Source organism: Apium graveolens, chromosome 4 (genome assembly GCF_009905375.1).
Source record: "Apium graveolens cultivar Ventura chromosome 4, ASM990537v1, whole genome shotgun sequence".
Classification (NCBI taxonomy): domain Eukaryota; kingdom Viridiplantae; phylum Streptophyta; class Magnoliopsida; order Apiales; family Apiaceae; genus Apium; species Apium graveolens.
The window spans coordinates 296038318-296052884 of record NC_133650.1 but is presented as its reverse complement, the minus strand read 5'-3'; the positions used below and the strand labels follow the sequence as shown (position 1 = coordinate 296052884).

General features: G+C 35.7%; 3 protein-coding genes across 3 annotated transcripts; 1 reads left to right on the top strand and 2 right to left on the bottom strand.

The window, feature by feature from the left end:
* Positions 1–618: 618 nt before the first annotated feature.
* Positions 619–3663, top strand: LOC141717234 (putative galacturonosyltransferase 12). Its single transcript, XM_074519327.1, has 6 exons — positions 619–1198; positions 1604–1659; positions 1743–1901; positions 2001–2591; positions 2671–2973; positions 3085–3663. Exons 1-6 carry the CDS (start codon positions 988–990, stop codon positions 3364–3366), a joined length of 1602 nt encoding a protein of 533 aa, XP_074375428.1. The 5' UTR covers positions 619–987; the 3' UTR covers positions 3367–3663.
* Positions 3664–5631: 1968 nt separating this feature from the next.
* Positions 5632–7571, bottom strand: LOC141721270 (transcription factor ILR3). Its single transcript, XM_074524100.1, has 5 exons — positions 7304–7571; positions 6799–6861; positions 6502–6579; positions 6268–6430; positions 5632–6059 (listed from the first exon to the last, which is right to left on the bottom strand). The coding sequence occupies exons 1-5, from the start codon at positions 7435–7437 to the stop codon at positions 5778–5780; spliced, it is 720 nt and encodes a 239-aa protein (XP_074380201.1). The 5' UTR covers positions 7438–7571; the 3' UTR covers positions 5632–5777.
* Positions 7572–11260: 3689 nt separating this feature from the next.
* Positions 11261–12017, bottom strand: LOC141721272 (putative histone H2A.3). Its single transcript, XM_074524101.1, has 2 exons — positions 11747–12017; positions 11261–11653 (listed from the first exon to the last, which is right to left on the bottom strand). The coding sequence occupies exons 1-2, from the start codon at positions 11939–11941 to the stop codon at positions 11447–11449; spliced, it is 402 nt and encodes a 133-aa protein (XP_074380202.1). The 5' UTR covers positions 11942–12017; the 3' UTR covers positions 11261–11446.
* Between the last annotated feature and the right edge of the window lie 2550 nt (positions 12018–14567).

Here is a 14567-nt window from a genome sequence, read left to right as displayed (position 1 = left end):
TTGTGAAGTAAAAATATGTAATAAATCAACTAGCAAGCTTAAGCTAAGCTTCTATTTGAAAAATGATGATGCATTCATTCATATAGGACCTGTCGCAGCAAAGCACAGGAATGAGGATCAATAATGTAACTACTATATGCAGCTCCATAGGTGCTATTTTACCTCTCCTTCCCGTCATAACCTAAATCATGGAGGAATAAAATGAAGAAACCAAATGCTAGTCACTCATGCGATGGTCAGAAATATTTTAAATCAAAAAATTGAAAAGTATTCTAACTCGAATTTTCTTAGCTCTGTTGCAAGTTGCAACTTGTAGAGGAGTACCTTGGAGCTCCAACTCCATGATTTGTAATAATTTGTTTAGATGAAACAAGGTGTGATGCATACAAGTTTATTTATCTGCGCATACATATGCATGAATGTATGAGTGGACAATGTATGCACCAAGATTCTTGTGGCCTGGGTCAGTCAGTCGTTTTAATTTGTTCAAAAGCTTCGGGTATTTGCAAAGCCAAGCAACTGCACCAAATTAACAACGCCATCTCATCTGTTTTTCTACTGCAAACAAATATTCCAATCTTCTCTCTTTTTGAAACCCAACCCAAATTCACCCTCAAATTATTAACACCCAAAGACGCCCTCTCTAACACATCCTGTCCTGTTCACTCCTTAAGTCCTTTTTCTATTTATTCTTTTTTTAGCTATAACATTAGCTTCTCCAATACATGGAAATAAGTATAACCTAAACACTAAGCAATGCAAGTTAGGTAACTATTAAGTGATAACAACCTCAAACCACAATACAGTGCACAACAAAGTATCTCTCTTCTAAATGAGCTAACCTATACAGCTCTCTCCTCACGGTCATTTGCTGTTTGTCATTGGCGTTCTCGCCTGATCAAACAATTGCTGCTGTGCTGCATTTACATAGGAACAGAGAAAAATAAGAAGCTAGTGACGATTATTCATTTTTGCATAGTATATAAAATGCAGCTTCATATATCTCCAAGTTTTAGGCATGTAAAGGTTTTGCCAAGAAAAGGAGTCACAGAATTTATAAAAGTGAAAGTTGGGTCGAGAATGCTATCTTATCGCATGGTGATATATTCTCTTTTGTTTCTTACCTTTCTTCTTCGCTTCATCTTTGTTTTAGGCGCAGTTAACACAATTGATGGACAAACCAAATGCTCGAGTCTTGGTAATTTCCTTGCATATTGTATCATGCATTTATCTGTCTGTATATACCCATACATACCTAAGCATATTTCCTGCTCTTGCCTTAATTTTTGTTATAACTTGTAGCAATTTGTTGCATATTAAATAGTAAGAAGAGATGTTCAATTATTTTGAAGAGGTGTTAGGTTATATAATTACAATGCACTAGTTAATTTGATTTAATCCAACAAAATTAGAATCTTGGTGATATTGTTTACTATAGAGATAATCCTGCTAATAAAATAGCCTTTTGCTTATAATGTATAGAGCGATAACATTAATTATAAAGCGATAATATTATAAACAAGTTGTTATTTTCATTGTCCATCTGCTAACACAATGATTTAATAGAGTACATGTTATATTTATGCTTCATCTATTTTGATAGGTTGCTTGGGTAAAAGATTAGGGCCAAGAATTTTGGGACAGAACCTTCATTCACAGGTAGCTCCCCTGTCCCTATTTCCATTAAATAGCAGAATTAGTTTTTGTGCTACTCTATTTATTTGTTTGTTATTTGCCAATAGATTCCAGAAGTTATATATCAAGTTCTGGAAGAACCACCTAGCTTAGATGAAATCAAAAGAGAAGATGAGATACCTCAGTCTATAGATGAGTTTGTCGCTGAAATGAAGAAAGATGGTGTCTCAGATGCTAAGACATTTGCAGTCAAACTCAAAGCCATGGTATATTAAACTCCAAATAATATAATATCTATATACATGCTTTTAAATTTTCAGTGGAAGTTGTTCACTTCACTACAATAAAGTTTCTCCCTTTGGCAGGTTACACTACTTGAACAGAGAACAAGAACAGCAAAGATTCAGGAATATCTGTATCGCCATGTAGCATCGAGTGGCATACCTAAACAGCTCCACTGCCTTTCTTTACAGTTAGCAAATGAACATGCCATGAATGCCAATGCACGCCTTCAGCTCCCTTCACCTGAACTAGTCCCTGCCTTGGTTGACAATTCCTTCTTTCACTTTGTCCTTGCCTCAGATAACATCCTTGCAGCTTCTGTTGTGGCAAATTCACTTATTCACAACTCATTGTACCCTGAAAAAGTTGTTCTTCATATTATTACGGATAGAAAAACTTACTCCCCAATGCAGGCATGGTTTTCATTGCACCCGGTGACACCTGCAATCATTGAGGTCCGGGGTTTACACCATTTTGATTGGCTGACAAAAGGAAAAATTCCAGTTTTGGAAGCTATGGAAAAGGACCAAAAAGTGAGATCGCGGTTTAGAGGAGGATCATTTGCCATTGTAGCAATTAAAACTGAAAAGCCTTATGTTATTGCATCCAAATTACAAGCACTTAGTCCCAAGTACAATTCACTGATGAACCACATAAGAATATATCTCCCAGAGGTAAATGGTCAAGCTGTCAGAGATCCAAACTTTAACACTTTCTATGCTCAGAATATGATGTCTGTGCACTTTCTTGCAGTTGTTTCCTAGTCTTGTTAAAGTTGTCTTCCTAGATGATGATATTGTGGTTCAAACCGATCTTTCTGCTCTATGGGATATTGACATGAATGGCAAAGTAAATGGTGCAGTCGAAACATGTGGGGGAGGAGACAGTTTCGTGATGTCGAAGCGGCTTAAGAGCTATTTGAATTTTTCTCATCCTCTGATATCACAAAATTTTGATCCTGATGAATGTGCATGGGCCTATGGGATGAACATCTTTGATTTAGAGACTTGGAGGAGGACAGACATAAGCAAAACATACGACTACTGGCTTGAACAGGTGAGTACATCATTTTCCTCTACTATATCTGTCACTCAAATACATTATGCAAGTTTCTAAGATCCACTTGCATGGAGTAATTAGGTAATGACTTGATAAATTTCGTTGCAGAACTTGAAATCAGACCTAAGTTTGTGGCAACTTGGAACTTTACCACCAGGCTTAATAGCTTTCCATGGCCATGTCAAAATTATTGACGCCTTCTGGCACATGCTAGGACTTGGTTATCAGGATAATACAAGCATTGCTGATGCTAAAAGTGCTGGTGTCATACATTTTAATGGTCGAGCAAAGCCATGGCTAGATATAGCATTTCCACAACTTCGAAAACTTTGGACAAAGTATGTGAATTCAACTGATAAGTTGATCCAAAGTTGTCATATCAGAACATGATGTGAAAGATTTGGAGAGGGCTATAACGAGCTGGCTTAACAATGTACAGGGACAGAAGAAGGGGGTGAATTCTTCAACATATTAAGGTTCTCATATTTTATGAAGGCCGAGACAGCACCAGGTCTCAGATGCATTGGACTATACTTGCTGAGAGTTGTGTTTGTTTAGCAAATTGTCTTTAGAATTTAGCATTTTGAAGTTTAAACAAAATTCTGTAAAAATAAATTTATATTTCCTTAAAACCCGATTTTGCCTGATGATCTCATTTTAAGAACATCAGAGCCATGAAAATTACAACTGAACTTATATAATACTTTGTTAAGCTTCAGTAGTGTAACATGTCTCACCCTCCCTTAGGCCGGAACCAAATTTTAAACTATTAACATCAGACTCATGAACGATTATACGCATACGCTAGTAAAATTGTTTGTAGGTGCTATGTGGTATAATCTTTAATCAGACTACTATATCTTATATTAGTGGAGAATAAATAGTGCTCTACTTCTACATAAAGATGAATAAAAGATCCGACAAGACTCCAATATTATGCTAAATGACAGAATCAGCTGGAACCGAATGTAATTAATTATAACCAGAAAATTTTTTAAATCTTTCTGGAACGAAGGGACACTATATTTATTTACAGTCGACCGCATAAGGTTCCCAGTCACTTGATGTTCAAATTAAGTTGTCTGCTGCATTAAGACTCGGAGAAAACCTAAATAACAAGAACAGTGACTTGATAGATCAAGAAATGTTGATCCAAATAATGTTTCCTTGAGCAATAAATTAGCAGGTTCTAAATCTGGGAATTCTGTTCCTGGGGTCTGGAGAGGTGATATAAATAACTGTATTTTCTATGAATAAAATTGACAAAGGTCGACGGGGACAAAAGGTATAATAAAAGCAGGAAAGTTACTACTAATATTCAACAAACTTAAAAACTCCAGAATATCTTGAAGGATTCCCCTTCTATAAACATGTCCCGCAAGTAGAGATGCACAAAAGGCCCACCGGGCCGGGCCTTGACCGGGCCTTAAAAAACCCGGGCTTTGACTGGACCGGACTTTTCGGGCTTTGACTTTGACCGGGCCGGGCCGGGCCGGGTTCGGGCTTTGACTTTGACCGGGCCGGGCCGGGCCGGGTTTTCCGGAAATTTCAAAGCCCGTTTGGGCCCTCGAGGCGGGCCTAACCGGGCTTTTTTTCGAATCGGATCGGATCGGGCCGGGCTTTTTTCTAATTTAAATCAGATCTAGTATTATTAGAGATTCTGAAGAATACATGTGTTAGCAACATTACTTTATTGAAAACATTCAAGTTCGGCAAAAAATAAACATGTTTATATGATATATTTTATCATTGTTATGATAACAATAATAACAATGATATCATTGTTATGATAACAATGATATCCAAATATTCATGACAATGATATCCAAATATATATAGTGTACTTATTATATATTCTTTCGTTATTTATGCAACGAAGTATATAAATAATATTATTAATCACAAATATGTAAATATATATGTGTTTAAAGTATTATTTATATGTATAGTAAATGTGAATTTATAAATATATAAGAAAATATATTAGAATAATCAGATTATAACCGGGCTTTTTCGGGCTTTTAATCGGGCCGGGTCGGGCCGAAGCCCGGGTTTTTAACCGGGCCGGGCCGGGCTTTGCCTAAAAATATAGGGTCCGTCGAGGCCTGAAGCCCGGACCGGGACCGGGCCGGGTTTTGACCGGACCGGGCTTTGACCGGATCGAACCAAGCCAGATTTTCGGGCTCGGGCTTTTTGTGCATCCTGCAAGTGAAAAACATGACAGGGCACCACACTCGCACCTTTTTACATGTAGAGAACACTTCTTTTTCAATTTGATTGATTACTCCACATCTTTTAACTTCTGATGTTGTGTCTCACACAATTCCTTGTCATCTGATAGGCCGGGCACAGTGTGTTGCTAGACTGATATGTTACGAGTTATGAAGTCTATTTCCTACAGGACATGGAAACACGAATTTGGAATCAGAATGGTCATGGTTGGATACTATACAAACCCAAAATCGAAGAAACCGTGCATACTCAAGAGTTCCAACAATCTGCTTCACAATTAACTGAATTGTTTTGCAGCATAATAACCACCAAAATTGTTGGTCTGAAAATTGGCGCAAAAACTGTTAATATGAAGTTCCCTAGTGCCTCGTCCAATAGGCAACAAGCAGCAATAACTTATCTTACTTACCACAACTCAATGAGTTTACCAATATGGCAACATTCTAATTCATACTGCAGAATCAGTTATCAAATATTCAAATCCAGTTTACATTAGCAAAAACTATCAAAGAGTTACAGTTTCTGATGAAGACAGACTATATCAAAACATGTTCAGCACAACTGTCAACTCAGGCAACTGGTGGGCGGAGAACATGATCCTGTGAGGTGTCAACAGAGGCAGGTGGCATAAACTGCCACATGGAAACTCCTGGGTAACTGATTATAGGTACATATTTGTTGCCTGCCACTGGAGCTTGTGCAGCATATGTTGCGTGAGGATAGGCAGCAGGAATAGCGGGTGGCGGAGGCAGGAAGGTTGGCTGTGCATTAATCGTACTTAACTGGTTTTCCAGCTTATCTTTTTCTGCCTTCAGCCTCTGCTTTTCCTCTCGGAGTTCATTCTTTTCAGTCTAGAAAATAAGACATGACCATTAGTCAGTAAATGTAAATACTGGTTAATGCTAAAAGTACCTTTGAAGGTAACTATAATGCAATTGTAGATGACTGGCCTAAAATTTTAAAACAATGCATACAAATCTGTAATTTAGCCAGAGCCAGATGAAGATAGAAGCACTAAATTCTCGTCCAAAAATAAAGATAAATGCACTAAATGCCCACCTTCAGCTCTTTGATTTTGTCCTGGAGATCTGAATTTGTATCCTTCAACTTCTGGGATTCAGTACGTAATTGAGTTACCATTCGAACGGCATCAATAAGTATAGCTGCCTTGTCTGTCTTGGGAGGCCTCCCTGGCTCGAGAATTGCACCCAATTCCATGAACCTAATCCAAGATACCAAACTTATCAAGTTCAAATCCAAGATACGTATAGGGAGAAAGGAAGAGAGACACACTTGTCATTAAGCTTATCCCTCCGCATCTTTTCCCTGCAAGCTTTGCTACTTGAGCCACTGCATGATTCAGATCTTACCCTGTATTACAAGGCACATATCAGTAACCAAAGGCAAACAACTACAGAGAACCAAAGTCATCTAACAGCTAACAGTGTCCAAAGAGAAACGAAGCAATGAAACTCTCACATATCCAAGAATACCATGATAGATAGCTACCGCTACCAAAAAATTTTATAGCCAAAGTTTAATTCATAAACACCAATCAAAAGAAACACAATTAGGAGCAAGATTGTTTACCGCTTTTTCGAGCCTGCTTCCATAAGAACACCCGAGTTCCCTTTTGACCCATCAGTTTCCACACTAAAAAAAACAAAATATAACTGAAAAAGTAAGCAACCCAGAAAACAATTTTACATAATAATCTGATAATTACCCGAAATAAGTTGCAATATATACGTATTTAAACAAGCTATAACTAGTTGAAACGCATACAACAATATCTAATACAACAATATCTAATACAGATGTCAATTCAACATAATACATCAAGCAAAAATAATTAAAACTAAAATAATTAAATATAAAATCAAATCCTATACAAATAAAAAGAGGAAAATTGTAACAAGAAACAAACAAATAATAATTTATTGAAACAAATGTAAAATTGTTTTATACCTATGGAGCCCTAAATCTAATCAGTAGACTATAGGTTTCCAGATTTGAACATAAAACAAATAAATAAATAAATATAGTAAAAACATGTATGTAAAGGGATATTTATAGAAATGATAAAAATCAGAACCTGACATGAAGTGAAGAGTCGTTTAGGGTTTGTGTAGGCCAATTAAAAGGAGGTGTGACAGAGAAATTAGCATCGGGAACTGCAATATCGTCCAGCAATCCGTACAGCCAATTGGTGTTTTCAGGTGACACCATCGTCCCTGATTGCCGGATATTTGGGGATTTTCCGGCGAATTTGGTAGTAGTAGGAGAGAGAGAGAAAAAGAGAGAGAGAGAGAGAGATGGGAAGCAAGTTGGGAAAACGTGCCTTTTTGATATGGTTGACGGGACGGTAAAAGAGTGTGGATGGGTTTTATTTGGGTCCGGATAGAATTAGATTCGACTTTGTTTCGTTTACGAACCAAATGCTAGTGTTAAATTTAATTTTTATGGAGTGTAATAAATCCCAGAAATATGCCATTGTAGTTGGAATTGTTGTTAGTGTAATTTTATAATATTGATATATCTGGAGATTGAGATGATAATTTATTTAACTGAGAGAATCGGAATATTAATGAGATTTAATATGTATGAATTCTTTAATGTTCTTATTTATATTTTATAACTATATGTGGAATATATCTGGGAAAAAGTATAATAATCAGGGGAGATATTATTTTAAAATGAATCAAAAAGTAGAATATGAATGAAAATGTTAATCAACCGAAATTAGGTGCCATTTAAAATAGTAATAATTTCTTTTTGAAATTTAAAAATTTTAAGTTGAATATTATAAACTAGTTTAATTAACCCCCGAACACCAACTTAAAAGTTAAAAGCATTATAAACAGTGTAGTAAAAGAATATCACCACGCTTATGGACAATGGTGATAAGAAAGCGCACAATGCATTAGCATCGTTCAATTTTTTAATTAAAAAATTAACAGTGGGGAGTGTGGTCATTTTAAAGTAATCGTAGCAGTGTATTTTAGGCTTTTAGCTATGATTTTTTTTTTATATTCCGGTAAATTTGTGGGGCTGCTTCTTATTGCATCCATTGAATGAGGTCAAGTAGCACGTGTATTTATGAGCAAGTTATTATGATGATTATGTGTGACGGCTGAAGTCCATTTTTTAGTGATAAATTACAATCACGAAACATAAATTACAATCACAAATAAATTTGTTTTCAACTAATTTTTCTCCAAACTATTTATTTTAACACTTAGTCTATAGGTTTTTTCTTATACGTATTATATTTTACTTGAATAGATATTTTTAAAGTTGGTGTTAAATGTGGAGAAGGAAGTTAACGTGTTGAAAGGGCATTAAGAGAAGGAATGATATTGGAGTGTAGTCTCAAATCCAACCTCTCGAAACCGTGAAAAAACGTTAGCAAAAGGTAACGAAAATGAGTGGATTGAAGCGGACCTCCTTTTAACCAATCATTCTGATTTCTATGTGGTCCTCTATATTTTAAGCGGACCTACCCCCACATGAATTCGGGGTTCAATTGAATAGGCTTCACAACTTGCCCACAATGCCCACTCCAAGTTTTAATAAAGTTACAATTCCCAACCTTCATTAACAAGTACTACATATTTTGATTGATTAAATAATAGGTTCAAACTTTCCTGCTAAAAAAAAGAGGTTGTTTTCATACATATCCTAGTTTTAAAAAAAATTACAAAAATACCATTACTCGTATAAATATCATATTTTAAATTACAAATTATTTTACAAAAAATTATATTTTTGATAAATTTCCAAAACAAAAGTGGCACACGTCCCTGGAAAAGTGGAGGTTCATGTCATGTTTGCAGGCGTAGGAGGCGGCGATATCAGGCGTAGGTTATTTACGGCGATTTCAGTGGCCTATGTGTCGTGTCAGTAAAGTTTGTCGGGCATTACTCGGTGTTATGCCCAGATCCCTTCGGCTTAAAAAACAACCCTTGGCTAGTCAAGACAGTCATTCGGCTTTGACCTGAAAAGTAAGATAATGTGAGAGATTGTCCCCTGATTCACTTCCGTTATGAGAATAAGTAATCTGGATTTAAAATGGATTTTAGGAATACAAGAACGTAGAGATAATTTGAGAGGGTGTGTGTTGAACTTTGTGTTCCTTACATTCTATGGTGTATTTATACCCAAACCTACCATAAATGTTCGCCTGTTATACGTAAAACACGGACGAAAATTGGAGCGGAAAAAAGTGGAGGCGTTTTGATCCTTTGTTGAACGGTTTTGTCAAAGTGGGCATTCGGTCCATGAGCGTATTGGGTCTTCGGCTCAATAATTTAGCTTTCCGGTGGGTCGTATTGGACCTATAGCTAACACTTGGTTTGCCCTGCCTGAGTACGAAACTCGGATGTAGAGTTGAGTTGGGCCCATGTTTTATGCCTTAAAGAGGGTCTGGGCTTGGTCGAATGAGCTGGGCCAATCAACCAGTATCTATAGTTACTATTTCTTTATATTTAAACTTAATTTAATCTACTTAATTTATTAAACTCGTGTACTTAATTAGAGTTCAAATTATGAATTTAGTACGCTAATGTTTTTGCTAGGGATTTAGGTAAATTGATTATCTATTCAAAAGAAAATTGAATATAAAATTTTCTAATATTAATAAATAATTATATAAATAAATTGAGACCCGATAAAAACTGAAACCCGAAAAATTGGACATAAATATTGACATTTAGATTAACGGATCTGGGTCCGAGTCCGGATCCGGGTCGGTTGGCTGCCACTGCGACCGACCAGTTAGTGGATGGTACATTTCAAACAAAAATAAGGTGCTGCACTAGAGCGAACAGTAAAAGGAGAAATTTGGTCTCAGCTTAGTAGGAGGGCATTTTTGGAAAACGTTAAAATAAGTAACTTATAACTTAAAACAGATAACTAATCTATAAGTGATAAGTAACTAAATCATTATAAGTTATATAAGTGTTTGATAAGTCAGAATTTTTTTACATAAATTAATTAAAATAAATAATTTTTGAATATAATTATCTTATTTTGTGAATTTGAGATTAGATTAATATTTAAAAATATGTTTTTTTAAACTTAAGTTGATAAAAAGGCGAAAAATCAAAATAAGTTGAAAAAAGTACGTCGTTACTAACATTTAACTTATCAACTTATAAATTGAAAAATCTTACTTATAAATTGGCTGTATAAACACTCGTCGATAAGTACTTACGGACTTATAAGTCCATAAGCAACTTATTTTCTTCTTCCCAAACAGGCCCATAATTTATTGAGCTACTTTTTGGACGAGCCCAATTTTAGTTCAGTAAAAGCGTAACATTTCCTCATTCTAAGAGAAGGCCCGAGGGGTCTCTAGTGCGAGCTACTGACCTTCTAAACATACACAGCTAAAAGAAAAGTTGACCTCGGCCTGCACAACTACAATACAATTGGTTGTGCTGCATCAAAAGGTTTAAACAAATCTATGCAAATAAATTTCTGTTAAAAAAATATGCAAAATTTAACAATTGCCAATCAAAGTTTAAAAAATGTGATGCCCAATTTCAAATAAAAAAAAAACAGGGCTGCATAACCGATAGTTAGTTACTACGATGAAATTGTCTTCAAATGTCGAATAAAATAATTTCAAGTATCCAAATCCCAAAATCAGCCAAGCTGATTCAGTTTGATTTTTTAACATGGCCGAAATCCTAATTAAATCCTAAAATGAAAAAAAAAATCTTTCAAAGATTCCAAAACCCCAATAAATACTTTCCGTTCACTTCTTCCTAATTTACATAACCTTCCGTTTCATTTCTAACAAACAAACAGAAAATAAATTATGCGAATAATTGATTCTGATTTTATGACAAACAGAAGCAATCAAACCTATTATCTTCTGCCAAAATCAAAGTATTTTAAAATATTCCATGGTTAAATTTCAAGTTACAATTCCTGTGTTTTATCATATATGCTTGATAAAGCTTGTGTAAACAAGGTCTATCCCCTATAGTTACATCATAATCGGTAGATAGTTATAAAAAAATATAGTTGCAATAAATCATAAATATGATTTAAAAAAAGCACTATTTCATTGAACTTAAACTCGAATCTCTACTAATAATCTAAAAAACGTAAATCACAAATCAGCATTGAAACTACTACGAAACAATCTACACAATCACTAATCCTATCCCCTCAAAGAACAATAATAATAAACCCCCACCACCAATCCCTAAATCAATACTTTGAGAGTCTAATCTTCATCGCCGCCTTTGGAAGCAGCAGCCTTCCTGGGCAACAAATTAACATGAATATTGGGCATAACTCCACCGTTCGCAATCGTAACCGCTCCCAATAGCTTACTCAACTCCTCGTCATTTCTCACCGCCAATTGAATGTGTCTCGGAACAACTCTAGTCTTCTTGTTATCTCTCGCCGCGTTCCCGGCCAATTCCAAAACCTAATCAAACCATAATTCAATCAATCAATCAATCAAAAACACAACAATATCAAAAATTTATCAATTCAATCAATCAATTAAATAAGTAACTACCTCGGCGGCGAGGTATTCGAGAACGGCGGCGAGGTAAACAGGGGCACCAGCGCCGACACGCTGAGCGTACTTGCCGGCTTTGAGAAAACGAGCGATACGACCGACGGGGAACTGAAGGCCTGCTTTGCTACTACGAGAAGTCGAAGCTTTCTTCGAAGCGCTGCTTCCTGCGAGTGATTTTCCTCTTCCTGCCATTGAATTGAGAGTATGAAGAAATTGAATTGGGGATTTGTAAGATTTGAATTTTGGGTTTTTGTGGTTGTGGATGAGAGAAGATGTGTGTTTATATAGTAGAGGGGTGTGATTTTTAGCCAATGAGAGGTGATCACGCGGATTTAGAGTGTAGTCCGTTGGATGTGGTTTTTGTTTGACGGTTGGATGAGCGTTTAAGAGACACGCGGATTTAACTTTGGTTTTTCAGATTCGCGCTCCCTATTTCCCTCCCACGTCCCACCAATCAGTACGTGCTGGTTTTGTTTTTGAAATAAGCAACCCTCCCTCTTAAAATCGGAAAGTTTTTACTATAATTTTAAAAACGAATTTTCTATCGGGTACCCAAAATAACGGAATAAGCACGTAAAATTATATATTTAATTTATTTTAATTATTTATTTTTTAATAATTATAGACCCCCTAAAACAAATATGTTAGTAACTATAATTTTCCCCACTTGAAGCATCCAAAAAATTCGTACAAACAATATGTTGACGTTTATTCCCAAATCCATCTTACCAATCTTACCAATGAAGGTGCACCCTAACATTTTAATGTGTTGGTGCTCATTAAGAATTTGGTCATATTCTTCCTGGTCTATCAATTGAGGGCGCGCCTTGTCCCATAATAAAACCAAGACTTTTCCTTATTTAAGGGTTGTGATGATTACCCTAAATATGAGTCATGTTATATGAGAAACAATACTATTTATTGATACTTATTTTTCCAACCCCTTACAAGTAGGACAAGTATGCTCTATTTATAGGTAGTCCCAATTGGGCCTTTTTCTCTTACAATTGGACCCCTATTGGGCTATTAATTTAGAAATTCATATCATCTAATCATATCTAATATCTTTACTTGTTTTCCTATTCTGAGGCCCAACAAGATGTTTTCTATTCTTATCCCTCTTTCATAATGGGTTGTCTTTTAATACATAGGCGTGCCCTAACCTTTTGGGAAGTTAGGGCATTCCTTGTCTTTCAATATGACATCAGTTGTCATTTTAAGAGAGAGTGCCCTTCCCTTTTTAGGAATGTAGGCAAGCCCCGATCCTTGTTTGGATTATTATACCTTTGACCTAATTTCATTCATTTGACCTGAATAATCTTTGTACCAAATTTTGGGCCTAACAGCTACCACCAAATTACATATGTTATTGAAAAAAAATTGGTTTTTTAACTTTTCTCGATATTTATAAAATTTGTGTAATAATCAATCCATAGGGCGTACCTTCTTTATAGGGCGCGGCCTCAGAAGTTAAACAATCACTTTTTCGAGAATAATGAGAGACGTGATTGACGTGACGTGACAACTGTCACATGTTTTTTCACTTATAAATGAAGGGTTTCGAGCACATAAACGCAACAAAAACAGTAATTAAAAACGTGAAAAACAGAATTTTCGAAACCCGTCGCAGGATTTATGCGAAAAACAAATATTTAATTCGTAGATCAACATATTGTTTGATTATTACACAAATTTTATAAATACGAAAACTGCAAGATCCAAACTCTTTGATCGTTTCATGAAAATGAATATTCGTTCTCCTTGAGGCTTGCTTCAATCTATAAATAGATAGAAGCAACTTATAAAACGTCTTAGCGAACTTTGGATCGACAAAACCCTCAGGTTATATCATATACGCATCCTCTCCAAGGCTCCCATATAATAAAGCGGTTTTGACATCCATTTGCCTAATTTCATAGTCAAAGTAAGCAGCTATTGTTAGCAAAAGCCTGATAGACGTGACGAGTAACTGGTGAAAAAGTATCATCATAGTCTATACCATGAATTTACTTGAAACATTTTGCCACTACTCGCGCTTTATAGTTATGTACTTTACCATCCATGTCAGTTTTCTTCTTGAAAACCCACTTGCACCCTATAGGTTTTACCCCTTTGAGTGGATCAACTAAAATCAATACTTTATTTTGATACATGGATTCTATCTTAAATTTCATGGGCTCTAGCCATCTCTCGGAGTCTGGACTGTTCATAGCATTTGGTAGGTGAGAGGCTTATCATTATCCGTAAGTATCACATCACTATCTTGAGTAAAAAAAATCCATAATTTCTCCCGGACTCATAGTGAATCCAACTAGATCTGCGAATAAATTGTGTTTCCTGAACATGATTACTTTCAACATTTTGATGTACACCCTGATCTTATTCCAACCTCGGTTCAATGTTATCGTGTGGTTCTCGATCTTCATCGAGATGTATTGTCCTCCTGCTGATTTTCTTAGAAAGTAGTTATTCCTCAAGAAATACAGCGGCCCGAGCAACAAACACTTTGTTCTCGAAAGGATTATAAAAACTAAACCCTAGTCTCACTTGGGTATCCCACAAAATAGCACCTATCTAATTTTGGTTCAAGCTTGTCAGAGGCTAAATGTTTTATAAACGCTTTACGTCCCCAATTTTTCATAAATGACATGTTATGACCTTTATCACTCTATATCTCATACGAAGTATTTTGAACCGCTTTAGTCATAACTTAGTTAAGTGTATATGCAGCTGTTTCTAGAGTATAACCCCATATAGTATCTGTCCAGCACCATATACATTTACATATGCCTGTGTTTTTTACTTTAGTATCACTATA